The sequence below is a fragment of the Chanodichthys erythropterus genome, chromosome 23 (genome assembly GCF_024489055.1).
Source record: "Chanodichthys erythropterus isolate Z2021 chromosome 23, ASM2448905v1, whole genome shotgun sequence".
Taxonomy (NCBI): Eukaryota; Metazoa; Chordata; class Actinopteri; order Cypriniformes; family Xenocyprididae; genus Chanodichthys; species Chanodichthys erythropterus.
Genome location: NC_090243.1, coordinates 2,915,395 through 2,936,500, shown reverse-complemented (window position 1 = coordinate 2,936,500; position 21,106 = coordinate 2,915,395). Strand labels below are relative to the sequence as shown.

At 34.5% G+C, this 21,106-nt stretch overlaps 1 protein-coding gene across 1 annotated transcript; it reads right to left on the bottom strand.

Moving 5' to 3' along the window:
* Positions 1-345: 345 nt before the first annotated feature.
* On the bottom strand, positions 346-19,696 carry ube2wb (ubiquitin conjugating enzyme E2 Wb). The gene is made up of 6 exons (XM_067378363.1): positions 19,617-19,696; positions 18,562-18,653; positions 8,990-9,092; positions 6,564-6,719; positions 2,563-2,638; positions 346-2,435 (listed from the first exon to the last, which is right to left on the bottom strand). The coding sequence occupies exons 1-6, from the start codon at positions 19,629-19,631 to the stop codon at positions 2,422-2,424; spliced, it is 456 nt and encodes a 151-aa protein (XP_067234464.1). The 5' UTR covers positions 19,632-19,696; the 3' UTR covers positions 346-2,421.
* Positions 19,697-21,106: the final 1,410 nt, after the last annotated feature.

The following is a 21,106-nucleotide window of genomic DNA, read 5'->3' as shown; positions in this document are numbered from 1 at the left end:
GTTTTTAGTACCTTTATGGATCTTGAGAGAGGAAATGTCATTGCTGGCTATGCAGGCCTCACTGAGCCATCGGATTTCAACAAAAATATCTTAATTTGTGTTCCGAAGATTAATGAAGGTCTTACAGGTGTGGAACGACATGAGGGTGAGTAATAAATTACATTATTTTCATTTTTGGGTGAACTAACCCTTTAACGCTTTGGTGGAAACATTGACACCATTCAAATAAAAAATAATAATTAAAATTATATAAATATAAAAGTGAACAACTGTGGTTATGTAGTGTGTAAATGATAAAGACTCACTCAAAACCTGTATTTTTATTTTTAAATTAACAGGCACAACTTACATAATTTGTACATACCAAAAAAACTCAAATAAAGAATAAGAAAAATAACTATCACCTCTTATAACTTGCAAACCAAAATTTAATAAGAACCCTTCATTAAACAAACAAACAAACAAACAAAAAACTGTTCAGAGATACCCAAGTCTACTTAACCATATACACTTATTAACTTCCTTTCAAATGATGACAGGTGTCCAATATAACACCAATTTAATTCTCAACCGCCAATCACACATTCAAGTTTAGCCCTGTTGTCAAACATTTTCTTTCAGTAGTAAGGACAATTACATGTGTAACACAAAGTATCCTGATATTGTGTGCAGAGGGAAGAGTCATGGCCATCTCCATTTTTTCTACACCAACACATTCACTTGGAAGTACCACAGAAAATGGAAAAGAAGACAAGCCAACCAGGTTTGGAATATTCAAGTATTTCTGAATAAATGGCTAAAAAATACATCTTTGGAGTGTATTAATTTAATCAACAGTGTGAAATTAAACATTACCAATCAGATATCGTACATCAAACATATATAACTGTTGTGGACAGAGGCTTTTTTTAGTTATTATTATTACAGATAACAAAGGCCAAACTACTGATAATCTTTGACCCTAGTAACACTCATTTTTGGAGAAATAAAATAATTTAATTGTGGAAAAAGTGCAGGATCCAAACATTATCAAATATGTGCTCTGAATAAATCATTTGTCTATCTACATATAGACCATGCTGCCAGTTTAGTTAAGTAATTTCACTTTTAAGAGTTATATGCATCAATTTTTTTTAACTATGTAACAGTCCTTTAGGAGAAAATACAATCGAATGGAAAATATTCAGGAATATTTGTGATTTTTTTTTGTCTTCCTTGAAAAAATTACCTGAGCCAGACAAGTATGACCAGGATAATCAACATCTTGAGAATATACAAACCACAATAACTTCCAAACCATCTGAGGTTACAGAGAATAAAACAAGTACCCAGAATTAAATAAGACATACATTCCCAAACATACTGCCATTCTTCAACTTTTTTCATTACTTGTACCAAAAAAAAAAAAAAAGTAAAAGCATGACCAAAAAAAATAAAAATAATGTGAAAGCAATCAAGGAAGAAAACATTTAAAATGGAATAGTTTAAAGAGATTTGAGCCGACATCTCAATACAAAACATTTTATACAAATAAGATAGAACAAGACGGAACTTTCTTGCCAACATTCAATATATTGGGTTACCTAGCTTTGCTTTAATGCCAAAACTACGTAGAACACTGGTTCCATCCCATATGACTTGGTAGAGGTAAATAAAGTCCATGGATGGTCAAGGTTGGTTTTAATGCTCATACAGAGCAAATATAATCTGAACAAGCATAACAGACAATGAAAACACCATTTGCTGTGATATCAGAACTGGCGATGAATCAGATAAAACTGTACCATTCTTAAATTAAACTATTTACAGTGAACCAATCCGAATTTTACCACCTGAAGTGGCGCACCATCAGTAGAACTGCAATGAACTCTTCTTTTCTTAAATCGTTTCACAGTGCATATAAATTTCAGTAGGAATAAGAGGAAAGATAAGCAAAGGGACACTACAATCGTTTCCAGATTTGTTTTGGATTTCTACAATATGATTTGGATTTCTCATTATTGGCCCTGTTATGCACCCATCCTTGTTATTGCACGAGACACATGGACCCTAAAACATACCAATGACAAAAAAAGAATAGGAACGTGTGTGCGTGTGTGGTCCAAGACAAAGCAATCTCACTACAAAAAGAATTCATTCTTCCTGAATAAATCTACATTTCTCCACACCAAATAGATGATGGGTCAGTTTCCATTCCCATTCCTCAAATTTATTTCCTTTCTTCATCTGTTTTTTTTTTTTTCCCCAAACATGCATCCAACTGGTTACCGGTAACACAGCTGACATCATCTCCCATGTTTGTGGTCTGAGTCCATGCTTGAGTTTGAGTCCAAGGTTAAAGTTCAGAGACCATATGATTTAAAAAAGTGCTTTTATAGGTCAGTAGGACTTCTTCCCTCCGGGAGTTCTAGAAAGTTCATATTAACAGGTGTCATCTGTGAAAAAAAGGGCATATTTTAAATACATTTAAATATATTTACATTACATAATAAATACATTACATTTCCAATACAAAGGTGTTAAATGGTTTCATCGAATTCCAAGTAAAACATTAGTTCTTACCATGATACCACCATTTTGTCTTCTTTGGATTTTTATTACATGTCCGTACATAAAAGGAGTTATCAGGTGGCCGCCTCTGTAAAGAAAAAAAGTATAAAAAAATAATAATAATAATAATTATAATAAATATATATATTTTATATAAACTACCAATCAAAAGTTTGGGAACAACATGCTTTTTAAAATATTTTTGAAAGAATTCTCTTATGCTCACCAAAGCGGCATTTATTTGATCAAAAATGCAGTAAAAAAAGTAATATTGTAATATATTTTTAACAGTTTAAAATAAATGTTTTATATTTCAATATATTTTAAAATTTAATTTATTCCCCAAAGCTGGATTTTCAGCATCATTACTCCAGTCTTCAGTGTCACATGATCCTTCAGAAATGATTATAATTTGCTGCTCAAGAAACATTTCTGATTATTATCAATGTTGAAAACAGTTGTGCTATACTATTTATTTGAAATGTAAAACTTTTGCAACTTTATGAATGTCTTTACTGTCACTTTTAATCAATTTAATGCATCCTTGCTGAATAAATGTACCAATTTCTTTCAAAAAATAAATCTGACCCCAAACTCTTGAACGGTAGTGTATATACTACATATATAAACTAGTTTCCGGAGACAATGCTCGCAAAAATCCATGCAAATTTTTCATTTTTTTTATTGGTGGGGCAGCCAAGAAAATGCCAAGAAAATGTCATTCATGTTTGAATAGGTGGTTGTAAATTGAACAGATTATAAACACTTAAGGATTGATTGTTTTCCTCTCCTGTCTCTAAGGTTGTATAAACTGTCAATTATAAAAAGTCAGCGTTAAGACACATTTAAGCAAGTACTCTAATTAGTAAGCCATTGATTCAGAGAGGCACCAGATATGGCTGTAAGATGCAGTTAAATTCTTACTATTGTAACTAATGAACAAACATATCTGTCTAATATGTCCCATATTAGAATCTATCCTTTACATATTCATCTCCACTGCAACAGATACAATAACCAAATACAATATTTTAGATAGTATACATTAGAGCTGCAAGATTAATCGTTAAAAGATCACAATCTCGATTTAAACACCCACTTGATCTTATTCCTTAATGACAATGATTCTGTTATGGCTATTAAACCTTTGATGAGTACGATTACAGTGGAACATTCAAATCTGTGTTCATGCTGCCGCTGAGCCAGAGAGAGCAGCTGTCATGCATAGGTATGAAACAGCTTCACAAACAGTCTTTCCAACCACACAGTATCATTATTTGTGTATTACAATAATTCAAATTATCACAGAAGTACTGGGATAAAAGTTTGTATTTTGGATATAAACACTGATGTCTACAGTAGTGATCAAAACCTTTTGAAAGTAACTTCAAAGATGCTTCAAATAAAGATTGTATCAAATACATAATTACACCAGTAGGTGGCGACAAGTTAAAACACGTATTTGTCATTGAATCACTCATTCAAGAGATTCATTCAAAAAAGCTTGATGCATCTGAATATGCCTACTTCCATACTAGTCGGTGAAAAACAGTATGTGGGCTGAATAGTATATCCAAATTCATAGTATTTATAAAACAGTAGGTGAAAAGTACCCAGATGACCTACTACTTCTGACAAAAGTCTGAGGCCAGGGGAGAAGATTTATGAAAGGAGGTGATGCAATACAACTGACACCGTAGGTCACATGACAGTGACAACATGGCAGACATGGTATGTCTGAAATTCATTCATATTACACACAATGAGCCTCATTCATGAAACACAAGCACAAATTTTTGTGTAAATCGTTCAGAAGTCGTTTTCAATTTCAATATGTGAGTGGGTATGAAAGAAATTTTGCCCCCTACCACATGTAAATGGTGTATAAAAACTTTCGAATGTTCTGTGTTCTTTTAGGCAAACTGATGACATTGCATTCTGATGCACTTTGCAGCCTACCATAATAATATTTCACGAGTTTGTTTGCCATGTGGATTTTTTGTTTGGTGTTTTTTTTTTTTTTTGTAGCCAAGAGTTCAACGCAGCGCTCGTCACTGTCATCTTTTATCCAGCCGACCAATCACAGTGGAGGAGGGGTGGGACAAAATTATACTGACCAATCATCCCACTTGTACAATGACTGAACAACAATGGAGAAGTTATTATTGCTGGTTACTGCATTTTTATATGCAGTAATATTCTACATAATGAGATACTACAGTCCCTCCAGAAAAACGTGATTATGCGATCGCCTGATTTAATGCATAATCAGCCAAAGTCCGCATATTTATGCGGGGGTCGCATTTTTTCAAATACGCCGCACTTTTGCCGCATAAATTGCCGATTTCAGCAAGCAAAATATGCAGGGCTAGCATGATTTAATAATACCTGCATTTTCTTTGCAAAAAAGTCACATATATCTTAGCTGAAAGTTGAAAAAGTTGCATTTACTTCACACAAGTAAAGCGGCATTATTTTCCCCCTATTGCCATGGGAACCTTATGAAGTGACGTAATTACGTGACGTGAACATCATCTGCAAACCCCGCGGTGAAACCATGATGAAGCACGCAAATCATTCTCATTTGCCAACAAAAATAAGCGCAAAAGACCGTGCGAAGCAGTTTCCCTATGTGTTACAGAACACTAACAAAACCTTACAGTTGTAAGTATATTAGAAGTATGTAAAATAATTTACGTTGCAGTAAGAGATTGCACTTTGTGCATTGGAAGCACTTAATTTAACAGAAGATGTCTGTTTTGTATAGCTACCTCTGTAAAACAGGAAGCACACATTTTATTTTTTTATATAATTTATTTATTCATTTTTACAGAAGTTGTTGAATATTTCTTTTACAGAACTTGTTTGACTCAATGTTTTGTAAGTTTGAGCCATGTGTTAATTAAGGTCTGCAATAAAAAAGAATGAGAACTTAAATATTCTGTGATTTAGTATGCTTGCTTATCATAGGAAGTAATAAGAAATGACTCTTTACATTAAAGTAGTAGCCTAGTGAGAACAGGGTGTTGGGGGAATCACCTTTTTTTCTCTTTTTCATCAAACCGCAGTTTTTGCAAGTTCTCGCAATTTCATTGCATAAAATTGCAAAAATATCCCGCATATTCCATCGCATTTTTAAAGAAAATGTGCAGCAAAATCACAATCTGTGTTTTTCTGGAGGGACTGATACTAGTAACACACTACTGCCTGGCATATTCCGTATCATCATAGCAACCAAAGCGTCTCAGCTGGAAAAAACACTGCGCCTCCAAAGCACTCTCAAGTGCCCCCAGCTGTCCATTTTCAGAAGAGCACTAGGCATTTTTTTCAGCTGGCTAAAAATGCTTTGGTGGACACACGTTAATTGAAGATTTATTGTTAGACATATGGCCTATAAGTGTCTTTTGCATTTATGCAATATACTGGAGTCAAACATGAGAAGGGAGTCCGGAAGATTTCATAGCGTTCCTGGACACGTAATTTGCGTAGTTGTAATTCATAAGTGGGGATTATGCTAATTGTGAATGAACGTGTGCACGCGCCCTAATTACGAATTATTCATTAACATATTCACATTTAATTATCAAATCTGATGTTTACGAAGTGTTTTTGAATCCGGAGAAGAGTTTTCGGGAAGGTTCATTTTTACGCGCAAACTACTCCATATTTACTCATAAGTTTCATGAATGAGGCCCATTCATACCATATAGAACATACTTTTTTTGAACGGTTGCGAAGTAAGTTTCAAACCAAATGTAGTACCTACTATACAGTATGCGATTTCGAATGCAGCAGCTGATTCAGTAATTAAAAGTAAAGTTTTTATGAGTGAGTCATTGAATCATTCATTCAAGCAGATTTCTTTCATTCAAATTATTATTTTTTTTTAAATAGACTGCAGCAATTAACTTTTTGCATAACTGTGGGAGAACCGAGGTCTCTACTTTAAACCAAAAAAATTGTGATTGTCAATTTATCAAGAAAACTACTACATTGTGACATGAGACACTTACCTTCTCTTTGCAGCTAGACAGCATGCTAATAATGCTAAGACAAACAGACTGCACCGAAAGAGCCGGTGACCAATCCTCTGTTAAGATGGACAGGCAGATGTGGCCATTGCTATAAACGTGGGGATGGACAGGTATATTGTCTCCTGTGAACATTACCTGTCAAAACACAACATAAACAAATAGTATATTTGTTTACATTTCAATATGATACACTATATGACCATGTGTGCTTTACGGAAATGGATTAGGGCCAAGCAATAAAAAAAAAAAAAACATCTCGAGCTTAAACTCATTAAATTATGAGAAAAAAAACTCATTAAATTTCATTTTTTTCCTCATAATTTAATGAGTTTATTCTCAACATTTGATCTCAACTTTCTTTTCGAAATTTAACGACATTTTTCTCATAATTTAACGAATTTGTTCTCGTAATTTAACAACTTTATTCTCAACATTTTATCTAGACTTTTTTCTCGAAATTTAATGAGTTTTTTCTCGTAATTTAACAACTTCATTCTCAACATTTTATCTCGACTTTTTTCTTGAAATTTAACAAGTTTTTTCTTAAAATGTTGAGAATAAACTCATTAAATTACATCTCCACTTTTTTCTCGAAATTTAACGAGTTTCTCATAATTTAACAAGTTTATTCTCAACATTTAATTTGGACTTTTTTCTCGAAATTTAACAAGCTTTTTCTCGAAATGTAACAAATTTAATCTCGAGATGGCTTTATTTTTTTATTATTGCTAGGTCCTAATCCTCTTCCATAGTGCTTGTCTTGCTCCAAGCTGCTCTTTTCAACACAATAAAAATAAATGGTTACTATCTGAATGACACTTGAACAATGATGACACCACTGTTTTCTGCAGAGATGCATTGTACCTGATTCGACTTAGTTTCATAACTGTCGCATTTTGCAACAGCGACACGTTATTGAACTAAACTGAATTAACACTGAACAGACTAATTTTATGATGCTTTTGTGGTGCTCTTTGTCATTTTCAGAGCTTGAGAGCTTCAGTTCCCATTCACTTTCACTCTATGGAAAAGAGCAGCATGGACATTCTTCAAAACTTCTCCTTTTGTGTTCCACAAAACAAAGAAAATCATTTGGATTTAAAACAACACAAGGGCAAGTAAATGATGACAGAATGTTAATTTTGGGGTGAACTATCCCTTTAAATCATAAGCCAGTGCTTAGTCCTCACAATTGGCATGAGTCCGCTAGATTAGGAGGTAGAGACAGAGACAGCCGGCTGAATGAGAAGCTGGCGCCAGATCCGGACTTACATGAGGAAAAGAATAGAGCACTCACGATCATAATACAGCCAGTGTCTCCCTTTCGATTAAAAGCACTTAATGCACACAAACTCTGCTAGGGCCACTTCAGTAACAATAAGGTTGTTCATCAGTCACTTTTAATCTTAAGTGCTGCCCACCTTTATCACATTTAAAAAACAGTTGGCCAAGAATATATACTAAGGCATACACTTACCTTTGCTCCATTTACACTTTGTATCAGCTCTAAACCATCAACAGCATTTCCGTCACTTGTATGTCTCAACTCATACAGTCATGCAGTTCTCAACTCTAAAAGGTTGTTTATCTAATTTGGTCTGTACTGGTCTGTTATTTATAGTGGGACTGACATGTAAAATAAGATCGTAGCTAATCCCCTCAAATGTGGCCTTTAAATCCACAGTCTACAAGCTCAAAATGCCCTTGTACAGATTGATCCTATTATTTTACTTTATTTTAATAAACTTTAAAGTGAGTCCAGCAATGCACAAAGTTAGATTTTATGTAAATGAGCAGCAATGCAATGTGGCAACTACCAAGAACAGCACAGACAGTGGTGTACATGTGATCCGTGTACTGTGAGTAACTGTAGTTGAGTGTAAGAAAATGGAGGAAAAGTTAATGCTTCCATGAGCGATCACACTTGTGTGTTATGATCTGTCTCTGACTACATACAGAAACATAATAAAATGATACACGGAAAACCATGCCAGAAAGTGTTAGTTATGTAAAACTAAGCTACAACTATTAAAAACTTTGTTAACTGAAATAAAGTTGAAATAAAATAAAATACAAATATTAGATGAAAAAAAAAAAGGATTTTTAAATATTGCCTTGGCAACATATTGAAATAAGTTTGTTGAAATATTAAAATATTTAACTAAAACGGAAATAAAAAATAAACTTTAAAAAATTTCTAAAAAAATTTAGAAATATTTTAAACAAAACTATTAAATGACAAGCACATAACAACTATCATAAAAATGTTAATAAACTATGAAAAATGAAATGAATGAAAATTACTCATTCCTATAAATATTGCCAATAAAAATATAGATTGCAAAAAATATATATACATTGCACTACATTATTTAAAATAGTTAATAAATAATATTTAGACTTACCTGAGGTGAGTCAAAGGGATAACGACTACTAAATTTAAATAGAAGCTGAAATTTCTCCCCTTCATAAAGAGTACCAGAGGCTCCTTCCATATCCACAATCCATCTGTAAAGAGAAACAGAAAGATATTAATAATGAAACATTTGGGTTAACTAAATGGGCTCTTATTCTATGCAAAAGTTACATACATATTAGCAACAAAGTAAACTATTGAAAAAAAAAAAAATAATAGGACTACTCTACTGCCAGTAGGGCTGCACGATATATCAAAATTACTGAAATATTACAAATGTACATATCGCGATATGCATTTTGCAACGGCTTTTGATATCTGAATGATTTTGATAGGGTACTTCAAAAAATTGGCAACAGTTACTGGAACGGTCAAATACACACAGTTATGTCAAAATGTCTTGGCAAGTATTCATGTAAACACAATCAGTTATGTCTTAATTAAAACGTAAAAAGTTAGGAAAGAAATAGGATGGGTGTACATCTATTATATGTAGCACATTTAAAAACAGCAAGCATGGCTGACCAAAGAAAAAAATAAAAAATAAAGTACAAAGCGGAACCATACATTCACACCAGACACTCATACTGAATTAAAAGCTAAGGGAAAAAAGTAAGTTTTAAGAGAAGATTTAAAAATAGTTAGAGACTGTGCTGATCTCAAAGAGGCCTGGAGACCATTCCACAGCCTGGGCCCAGCAATAGCAAAGGCTCCATCACCTCTCTGCTTTAATCGCAATCTGAGAACAGAGAGAATTCTCTTATCACCAGATCTCAGATTTTGTATGGGATTGTAGGGGTGGAGTTGCTGTCTGTCAAACAACAAATGAAAAAGAGAAAATCACTCACTACTATTGACTGAATAACTTTTGTAGCTTTAAAAAGTGTCATTGAATGTTTTTTAAAAGATGTAATTTAAGTCTAGGGTGTCCCCTGAATGTGTCTGTGAAGTTTCAGCTCAAAATACCCCATAGATTTTTTTTAATTCATTTTTTTTAACTGCCTATTTTGGGGCATAATTAAAAATGTGCCGATTCAGGCTGCGGCCCCTTTGATTGCTCGCGCTCTCCGCCCCCTCCCGAGCTCTTGACTCTATCATTGCATAAACAAAGTTCACACAGCTAATATAACCCTCAAAATGGATCTTTACAAAGTGTTCGTCATGCATGCTGCATGCATACATCGGATTATGTGAGTATTGTATTTATTTGGATGTTTATTTCATTTGATTCTGAATGAGTTTGATAGTATGCTCCATGGCTAACAGCTAATGCTACACTGTTGGAGAGATTTATAAAGAATGAAGTTGTGTTTATGAATTATACAGACTGCAAGTGTTTAATTATGAAAAAAGCGATGGCTCTGGTCTCCACGAATACAGTAAGAAACGATGGTAACTTTAACCACATTTAACAGTACATTAGCAACATGCTAATGAAACATTTAAAAAGACAGTTTACAAATATCACTGAAAATATCATGTTATCATGAATCTTGTCAGCTATTATTGCTCCATCTGCCATTTTTCGCTATTGTCCTTGCTTGCTTACCTAGTCTGATGATTCAGCTGTGCACAGATCCAGACGTTAATACTGGCTGCCCTTGTCTAATGCCTTGAACATGAGCTGGAATATGCAAATATTGGGGGCGTACATATTAATGAGGCCGACTGTTACGTAAGAGTCGGTGTTATGTTGAGATTCGCCTGTTCTTCGGAGGTCTTTTAAACAAATGAGATTTCTATAAGGAAGTGGAAACAATGGTGTTTGAGACTCACTGTATGTCATTTCCATGTACTGAACTCTTGTTATTCAACTATGCCAAGATAAACTCAATATTTCATTCTAGGGCACCTTTAATATGAATCAATTTATATTTAAATCATGTGAAGACTATGCAGTGTTTTATTTTTATATTTGATAATTCAGTTTCTGCATTGTTTCTTGCTTGAATGCTACTGTTCAATAGATCTAATATAGGCCTACATGAAAAACTTAAAGCGCTGTATTTCATATGTATCTTTGTTTTATTGTATTTGTCCTATTGTTCGCAATTTGCCTCGTTGTTCTTATTTTTAATAATGAATATAAATTAAAGTTACAAAAATAACATCTTCCACCCCTAGTTTCAAGTATTTTGGTTTACCTGGATGTTCTTGATGTTACGTTTTCAGGTTGATATAACTATATATTACCAAGCTGAGCAAAGAGTTTTTGGTATTTAAATAGCTTTTGTGTTTGTTTGTTTACGTTGATGTTAAAATGACATTGCTAAATGCTAAAAACACTGCCGTTCACTTTTAGAAAAGTTATAGCATTTGCAGTTTTTAAATAGATTTAAATATAATTTTAATTGATTTTACACACTTAAAGCATTATCGTATCACATATCGAATATTGCATTATTAAACAAGTTATCGCATATTGCATTTTTCTCGCATATCGCAATATTGTGCAGCCCTAACTGCCAGCCAGCAGAGTGTTTCACTTCAGCCATAAAAGAACTAGAGAATTAAACATGAGGAGGAAGACAGGTAACAAGTAGCAAGATGATGAGCAATCAAAGACAACACAACCATTAAATATCCAGAACTAAACAACAATAAGGGAAGCAGCACTATATCAGAGGTCAATTTCCAGTCATTATGACAACCATAAACTAAGAAAGCAATTTGACAAGCCTTCATTTTCTAGCAAAAATAAAGTGAGAGTGAGAATGGACAGAGAACTAAAGGTGATTTTCCTGACTCAACACATCGGACTCACTGGTATGCGTCACTATGTGCTCATGTGTGTCCTTCACTAATTCTAAAGCATTTTGCACTGAGATTACTGACATAGAATGCCTGATATCGCTGGAGGAAACATCTGGCACAGAGGGTGACATACATTTGGTTAAATAAATGAACTTCAGTTTTTGGGAGCAAAAACGCACCACATTATATAATGAGATAATTTCTCACGTTGACATGGTAGCCTAAAACAAAACTAAATTTGCATATAGCTGAACAATTAAAAATGCTCTACATCTTTAATTTCCCACTTCTGAAGTTATTCCTCTGCGATTATAAACATATGTAAAATGATGAGGCGAAAGTAAAGGAAAACAAAGAGAAAAAAAAATACTAAGGAACAAAAAATGTATGGAACATAAATACACAATGTCAGGCAATAATTTTAAACGACAGTACGGTGGCCGAGAGAGCTCAACGCGCTGCAAATGAGAAAACATCTTCATCAGTTTGACAACACATGCGCTGCAAACTCCACAACACTTACAAATAGTGAAACGCGCTGCAAATAAAGAAAACATCTTCATCAGTTTGACAACACATATGCGCTGCAAACTCCACATGTTTTCTTTATTTGCAGCGCGTTTTTCTTTTTGTAAGTGTTGTGGAGTTTGCAGCGCATATGTTGTCAAACTGATGAAGATGTTTTCTTTATTTGCAGCGCGTTTTTATTTTAGTAAGTGTTGTGGAGTTTGAAGCTCATGTGTTGTCAAACTGATGAAGATGTTTTCTTTATTTGCAGCGCGTTTTTTCTTTTTTTGTAAGAGTTGAGGAGTTTGCAGCGCATATGTTCTCAAACTGATGAAGATGTTTTCTTTATTTGCAGCGCGTTTTTCTTTTTGTAAGTGTTGTGGAGTTTGCAGCGCATGTGTTGTCAAACTGATGAAGATGTTTTCTTTATTTGCAGCGCGTTTTTCTTTTTGTAAGTGTTGTGGAGTTTGCAGCGCATGTGTGTTGTCAAACTGATGAAGATGTTTTCTTTATTTGCAGCGCGTTTTTCTTTTTGTAAGTGTTGTGGAGTTTGCAGCGCATATGTGTTGTCAAACTGATGAAGATGTTTTCTTTATTTGCAGCGCGTTTTTCTTTTTGTAAGTGTTGTGGAGTTTGCAGCGCATGTGTTGTCAAACTGATGAAGATGTTTTCTTTATTTTCAGCGCGTTTTTCTATTTGTAAGTTTTGTGGAGTTTTCAGCGCATGTGTTGTCAAACTGATGAAGATGTTTTCTTTATTTGCAGCGCGTTTTTCTTTTTGTAAGTGTTGTGGAGTTTGCAGCGCATATGTGTTGTCAAACTGATGAAGATGTTTTCTTTATTTGCAGCGCGTTTTTCTTTTTGTAAGTGTTGTGGAGTTTGCAGCGCATGTGTGTTGTCAAACTGATGAAGATGTTTTCTTTATTTGCAGCGCGTTTTTCTATTTGTAAGTGTTGTGGAGTTTGCAGCGCATGTGTTGTCAAACTGATGAAGATGTTTTCTTTATTTGCAGCGCGTTGAGCTCTCTCGGCCACCGTACGACAGGACCAAAAACACACTACCATTCAAAAGTTTGGGGTTGGTAAGATTTTTCTAATGTTTTCTCTTATGCTCACCAAAGCTGCATTTTTTTAATCAAAAATAACAGTAAAAACAGTAATATGGTGAAATATTATTACAAATTAAAACATATGTTTTTCACCTTTTAAAAAGTTATTTATTCCTGTGATGGCAAAGCTGTCAAATTTTCAATAGAGGTTAACTCCAGGCTTCCGTGTCACATGATCCCTTAATATTTTTGTAAAAACTGTGATACTTTTTCTTAAAGATTCTTTGATAAATAGAAGGATTAAAAGAACAGCACTTTTGTAACATTATAAAAAAAATTTTACTGTCACTTTTGATCAATTTAATGCAATAACAGATTTAACCATACTTAATTAATGAATCACACTTTAATTTAAAAGAAGCACACATTTTAATTTGCAATATCAATGTCAGACCAACTGAAAACAAAAACCTCTTGCAACATACCAGAGTCAGATAAAGTGACATCCACAATGTCATTTTCCTGCCACAGCATTATCATATATCTACAGAAGCAGTTTGTTTTCAGAAGAGCGAGAACATTCCGAAGGCGAAGCGGAAATATTCCTGGAGCATCAGTGCTGTGTCGGCACAGCAGCTCACATTTCTGCCTTAGTTCGAATGGAACATTATTGCTTCACATGAGAGAAGATGATAATATAGATAGGGGTGTAATTGTACTGAAAATTTTCAGTGCAGGTCTTTCCATTACAAATACAAAAAAAGTGGTATTGTAACCATTGCATGTATGGAACTTCTCTGCGTAATTTCAAGTCCAAGTTTACCCCCTAGGATTGGACAATATTGTTTATATCAATGTAGTTTGACATATTGCAAACACATCTATAAAATAACGAAGGACACAAATTAATAAACATGAAATTTGCTTTATATTGTGCTTCAAACTAATGATGCCTACATGTACAGTCTAGGGATGGGCATTTTTCCAAAATATTGTATTCGAATATTTGGGCTCGTAAAAAAAACGAATATTCGAATATTCGTTTATTTAAATGAGGTTAAACGAAAAAGACATTATTGTTTTATATTCAATATTTTGTAACCATTTCTGAACAAGCTTAAATTATATCTTAAGGTTTTCTTTTAGTTCAAAGCATTAAACAATATGTGTAAACAGAAAATATTAAGAACAAAAGCATTTAATCTCAAGCAGCGCGAGCGGGAAAAATACTAATAAAGCCGACAGCGCCAGTTATTGTACAAAACATATATAATACACTATCAGTATATGGTTATCGTGTTTATATTGTTTCACGTTCATGTTGAGAAAAACAATAATATCCACATGCTCGGGTGAGAAAGTGAGCTGCGCTGACAGACGTTGCAGAGACACAAAGATAATAATACATAACTGTATTCTAAGCTAAGTTTCTAACAGTAGCACTTTGTTTTCCGTTCGTAAATATATCTCCCTCGACGATAGGGCTGGGCGATATATCGTATGCGATTGTCACACGCATTTCGTCAGTAAAGCCGGTTCCCTGATTACTGCTAAATCGCCATCACCTGCTTTAATAGACAGAGCCGTAGTTCACTGACAAGCTACGCAATATCACGTTCATTATCGCAGATGAATCGCCTTCGATAATGGTCAGGTCACAGTGTATAAATAATTTTTGGTTCCAAATTTTTAGCAATCTTACTGATAGTCCACTGTATGAAGAATTTTTGGGTATAATATGTCACAGTTTACTTTATTTTGCTATCCTCACTTACATAAATGAACTATAGTGTCCTGCACCCCATTAGTAAAAAAATATATCAAAAACGTCTGAATAATTTTTGGTTTGACTGTTTATATTTTTGAAAATTGTACCGAGATATTCCAATGCTAAGTAATAATGTGTCTCATATGATTTAACTTGATTAATGTTTAATTTGAAGAGCCAATTCTGATTGATATATTTCTGGAATATTCTTTAGACAAAGGGGTTTTAATGCAAAAGAAATATTTCATAGTTGGAAACTGGACATGAGCCCCCCCCTCAAGTTGTATTTACTACTAGGAAACTCTAAGATAATTTGTATACTTGAGTTTCCAAACAGGCCATGCCATAAACTTTAAAAATGGAAGAGGGGAGAACGATTTCTGCTGTGACTGGTAAGACAATTCTTTATTAGTTTTTTTTTTTTTTTCACAACAGCGACATTGCCTTGTCTTGTCATTATGAATAACCATTTGAAGCAAATTGTGTGTTTATACACAGTGAAAATAGCATGTATTTGACCGAAATTCCACAATCGTCAGCAAGCTGACTAACTAGATAGTGCGATGAATGTTTGCTGGTCAAAGAACGGGATGGTACATCTTATTCTCAATTAAATAGCTTCAATACATTTTGGCTTTAATAAGACTTCCCCAGGAAATAGGTAAGAATAAACCTGGCGTCCTCCAGGATTCCTGTTCTTTCCAATAAATCTTCTATCATGTGTCATATTTATTGAACTGGCTTGTGCGTTTTATGTTTCGCGCTCTGGAAAGTGGTCATTTCCAGTAAGGGAGCACTGTGAGCATTGATGCTCCCGGTTTTTTTGCGATGCATTGCGGGATTTTTTTTTTTTAGGAAGACAACGTTCCACTGGAAGGATTTTGCGATTGATGCAGCTCTTATAATGGCTGACTCCCTGATCAGTGCCCAGACTACTGAACTAGGGAGCTGATAGGGTACCTCAGGGATGACATGTTTTTGTAGGCCAATCCGGAAGTTAGCGGCGCACGGGTTCCCTCGATCGAAAGCCTATGCATTTTTCCCATAGACTTTTGGAAAAATCGCAAAAAATAAGCTCTGTGTTTAACAAAGGGTTATGACACTTACACGTTTTATCTATGAAGATAATCTTTACAAGTTAACACAACATTTATACATTTTGAAGCCTAAATAAAGTCGTCAGATATAAAAGCTGACAGTAGGCTATAAACGGTCGCGGATCAACGTCACCACCACCAAGCTTCCTCAAAACTTTATTTAAAAAACAACTTTATTATCGCTGATTATGATCTGCGCTGTGTATGAATACTTATCCACTTTTTCATGAGAAATGCTGTCCAAATGTCCTGTTTATCACGATGAAGTCTAAAGTCCCCGCCGGAAATAGTCCCTTTTAGCCACTTGTTAGCAACCGCCGTTTTTAAGACACAATAAAGGTTTAAAAAAAATAATAATCACAAGCAGGTTATAACTGGTGTGTTTTATGTCATAGATCAAAATGTGAAAATATTTAGAGGCTTTGTTAACCACACACCTTATTTCAGGCGATTTAGCAAAAACCCATTCAAAAAAACCATAGACTTTAGGGCGATGGAACCGGAAGTACTAAAATGCTAACTCGCTTCGGGGTTTTGAATACGAAAACACGTCATCTCTGAGGCTACGTTCACACTGCTGGCTGAAACGACCCAATTCCGATTTTTTTTTGCCCCATGCGACCTGTATCTGATCTTCATGACAGTCTGAACGACACAGATCCGATCTTTTCAAATGTGACCCAGGCCACTTGGGTATGTGGTCCTGAATCCGATACGTATCCGATCTTTTGAAATGCGACCTCCGTCTGAACGGCCAGGCCACATGTATCCGACCCGTACGTCATTGATACGCTACAAATGTCATAATTGTGCGTTGAAGTAGGCGGGAACGAGAAGATAAACAACAACCATGGCGGACGATGCTGCTGAGACCAGTCAATGGAAGGGAAGCGAGGTCACAGATTTAATTAATATTTGGGGTGACAGCTCTATTCAGGCCAAACTCGAGGGCTCTTATCGGAACCGGGCGGTTTACGATAACATTTCCAGCGGAATGGCCGAGCGTGGTTACAGACGATCCTGGCTCCAATGTCAGTGAAAAATAAAAAGCCTCCGAGCCAAATACAAGGAGGTTAAAGACTGGAACAAACGAAGTGGCCATCTACTTCTGCAAACAACGAGTGACGTCGTTGACCGTTGCATACTCTTCTGCGCATGCGGGTCACTTCTGGGTCATTTCACGTTCACACAGGAGATCACAAAAGGTCGCATTTAATTGAAAATGTGAACGGCCTTGCAAAAAAATCTAATTTTTTCAAAAAATCGGAATTGAGCATTAAGCCCTGCAGTGTGAACGTAGCCTGAGGTACTCTATTGAATGTGATTATTGGCCGATACCGATCTGCAGCCGATAGATCAGATCATCCCTACAAAATGTGATTGAAATTTAAAAATAGCACAATTATTGCGTTTATCTAAAATATTTGCAATTATATCGAACATCCATGAAGTTATCAATAAAATCGCAACAGGTAATACTGTTCAAATGCAAAAACCAAGCTGGATTTGGTTGGGCTTGTTTCAACCTATCACAACTGCCCTCAAATCTACATCACAGAGAACCACCCCCAAAAAACTTGTAGGACAACAATGAACACAATTAGAACAATTAGTCAGGACAAACGCGTTCGGCAAGCTTCTAAACTGATAGCTCATACTTGACGTTTCTTTGATAAGATACGCACCAAGCATTACAAAGCTTAATAAAAATGCTAGGCTAACCCACATTACATTGCATTCCCACAATACCAACCAGAGTTACATAAATGAAAACATTACTGACATGGCTGTCAATGTTTAGCTTTCTGAAACCAAGTAATTATGTCAATCATTTATTCTCATTACTGCTGCACAGAAAGATATAAAAACATATTTGAAGACAGATGTGCCACTGAGCACAAGACTGGTTATATTAAGATTAAGATAAGTAATCCTTTCTGGAACATTGTGATGTACCTTTTTTTGTCTTGTGACCGTTTTTCTCAAAAGACCGCTATATATTTCTAGACACGGATATGACCGCATGCACAGGCCAAAAAGAGGTCAGTAAGGTTTGTTACGGCAATACTACCCTCTCAAGCTTTAATTTTTGATTAGTCAGAGGAGACATACTATACATCGAGCAGAGCAGCCTTACAAAAGACACCAAATGGGAAATGTTTTGTTTAAAATGTGGAAAATATACCCACAATGGCTGAGAGTTTTCCAGGCCTGACATGACAACAATAGCAGTATGGCTAACATCTAATGCAATGAGTCATATTGCACTTTTAAATGTGACAATCTCTGATACAGAACGGCAGGAGAAAGCTAGACTGTTAATAAGTAAACAGCGATCACACACATGGGTATAAGATTAAACAAAGAGTCGGGAAGTGTCAGTCTTACTGTGTGATGGTGTTCTGTACGCTCTTCTCATTTAGGGTCATTCCAGGGGGTGGATCATTCTGCAAGGCTAGCAGTTCTTTCTGTAACCTTTTCTGTTGAGAAATAGAGGGAAAGTATTGAACAAAGAAAGGAAAAGAAAATAATCTAGAGCAGAGGTTGCTCATGTGTTTGTTTGTGTGTGTATACAATCAAAGACTATAGAATAACACTATATACACACACATATACATATATACACATATAAACATATACATAAACATATACACTATATATATGAGTGTGTGTATATGTATTTTATATATATATATATATAGGAATATGCAAAGGGATACAGTGTCCTTGGCATTAAAGCCCCTTAATCTCTGGAATATGTCAGTCAGAAACAGCTCTTCAGATTAAACATTAATCAATTTAAGTCACATGAGACATATTTTTACTATTCAAGCATTGAAACATCTCAATATAATATTCAAAAAAGCTATTAAAGCTTACATTTTTAATCAGTATTCACACTCTGAATTTTACATTAATTTGAATATATAAACACTGACAACTGTATGGCAACAAACATTGCCTATATTCTGTCATTGCCACTATTCTTATTCAACATAAAACATAATAATATTAAGTCAAGTTGAATAAAAATATAACTTTGTATGTCCTGCACAGTCACAAACAACCTTGCATAGCTTGAGAAAATTAAGTAGACATACTGATATCATGATTTCAAGCAATTCAAATAGCAAACTCATAATACTTCTAGTAAAAACGCGTTGATTCTACTCATTACATTTACTGTGTTTGCGGTAAATCAGTAGTTTATGCGAGTCCTGCTCGCCAGCTGTTGCTTTTAAAGCACCGATAATTCTCACCCTGACAGCTCAGGAGCAGCGAGGAGGACAAGTTATGATTTCAGAAATAACACAGCAATATTCGATCCCCTTATTAGGCGTATCCAAAAAACATTATTTACACTATCAGAGACGACACACTCGACACCGGATCAAGAAGTGATTGATAGATTAAACAGGACTAGATGTCAGCTGTGATCTTACCTGCATCGACGCCATGATGGATCCCCCTGCATCAGTGGCGCACAGTAACGCAGGGCGACTGACGTCACCGTCACGTGACACACGAGCGCTTCTGCGTTCTGATAAAACGCGCTGATAGTCCGAAATCGACCTCAGTGCGTAATATTGTCTCTTTATTCTAATCAATTAATACTAGTTAACTGTTAATTAATCGTAGTGATAATAAGTAATACATATTTAGCATTTCGTTATTCTGTCACAGAAGAAAGAAAGTCACATGGGTTTCGAAAGACTTTCAAGATAGACTACAGATATTTTATTGTCGGTTGAAGTATTCTTTTTAATTATTAATTAATTAATAGCTATTTATTTATTTATTATGAATAGCTATAATTAATATAAATCTAATATTTTTGAATAAAATCTATTATATAAATGTAGGGTTGCCAACATAGACTGTAAAAAGTTGCCAACCGTTCCGAAGAAAGCATGCATTCTCCCTGAGGAAGACGTGATCAAAAAGGGAAGTCGTCTTTCACTATTGCTAATGTTGTTAAATAGAGTCTCAAGCACCAAAAGCAGCCCATATAGGCTAATTCTCTAAGTTCTCTTTAATTAAAAAATATGCATTTTCCTTTATTCATACATGGTTGCAACATTTAGTTCAAACTTTTAAGTGTCAATGTTTAAAAAAAATAAATAAAAAGCTTTATTGGCTGAAATTTCAAAGATGTTCATTTATTATGTTTTCAAATTTTATGCCATCAATATAGGCCTATCTTCCTGAAAATTCTTTTTTTTTTTTTCAGTTTATGGTTTTGAATAGAGGTTTATGTTTAATATCCGTTGGTGTAGCTATAGAAAATGTGTAAAATTCAACAATTTGAACATGGAGCCACATTATATATGGGGTTGAACTATATTACAGGGCTTTTAAAATGAAGATTACAAAAGAAAAGTTTATTAGGGATGATAATATAGATGGATATTGAGATATTTTTAATACTTTTAGAATTACAGGCACACAAACTTCCACATCCTATGTATGGCACTCAGACAGGAATGTTCAGTTGTTGATAGAAAAAAAAATGAGATACATTTCTAGTTTCAACATAATTTGTTCTTCAGAAAAATGTACGACCATTGAAAATGTGTATCAGTTTACTCATGGACCTTGGGCCTTAAAAATTAAGAAAAGTTTACTAAGAATTAGAATCTAAAAGGGTATTAAGATATCTGTAAAATGAGTTACAGAAATGCTAACTTTTTTTTAAAACTGTTGGCTTATAATGCAACAAAGATGGCTAAAGTCAACAGATTTAACTAACTGGCCAACCAATCTCTGTGTAAAAATAAAAATGATGTTGTTCTAAAGTCATTTTACCCCCCTGAAATCTGACTCCAAATTGCAATTCTGACCCCCCTCTACAAAATAATGGATTACTCAGTAAATATACATCCATTACATTTAATATTTTGGCTTTCTTCGTCATTTATATTTGTCTTTCTTC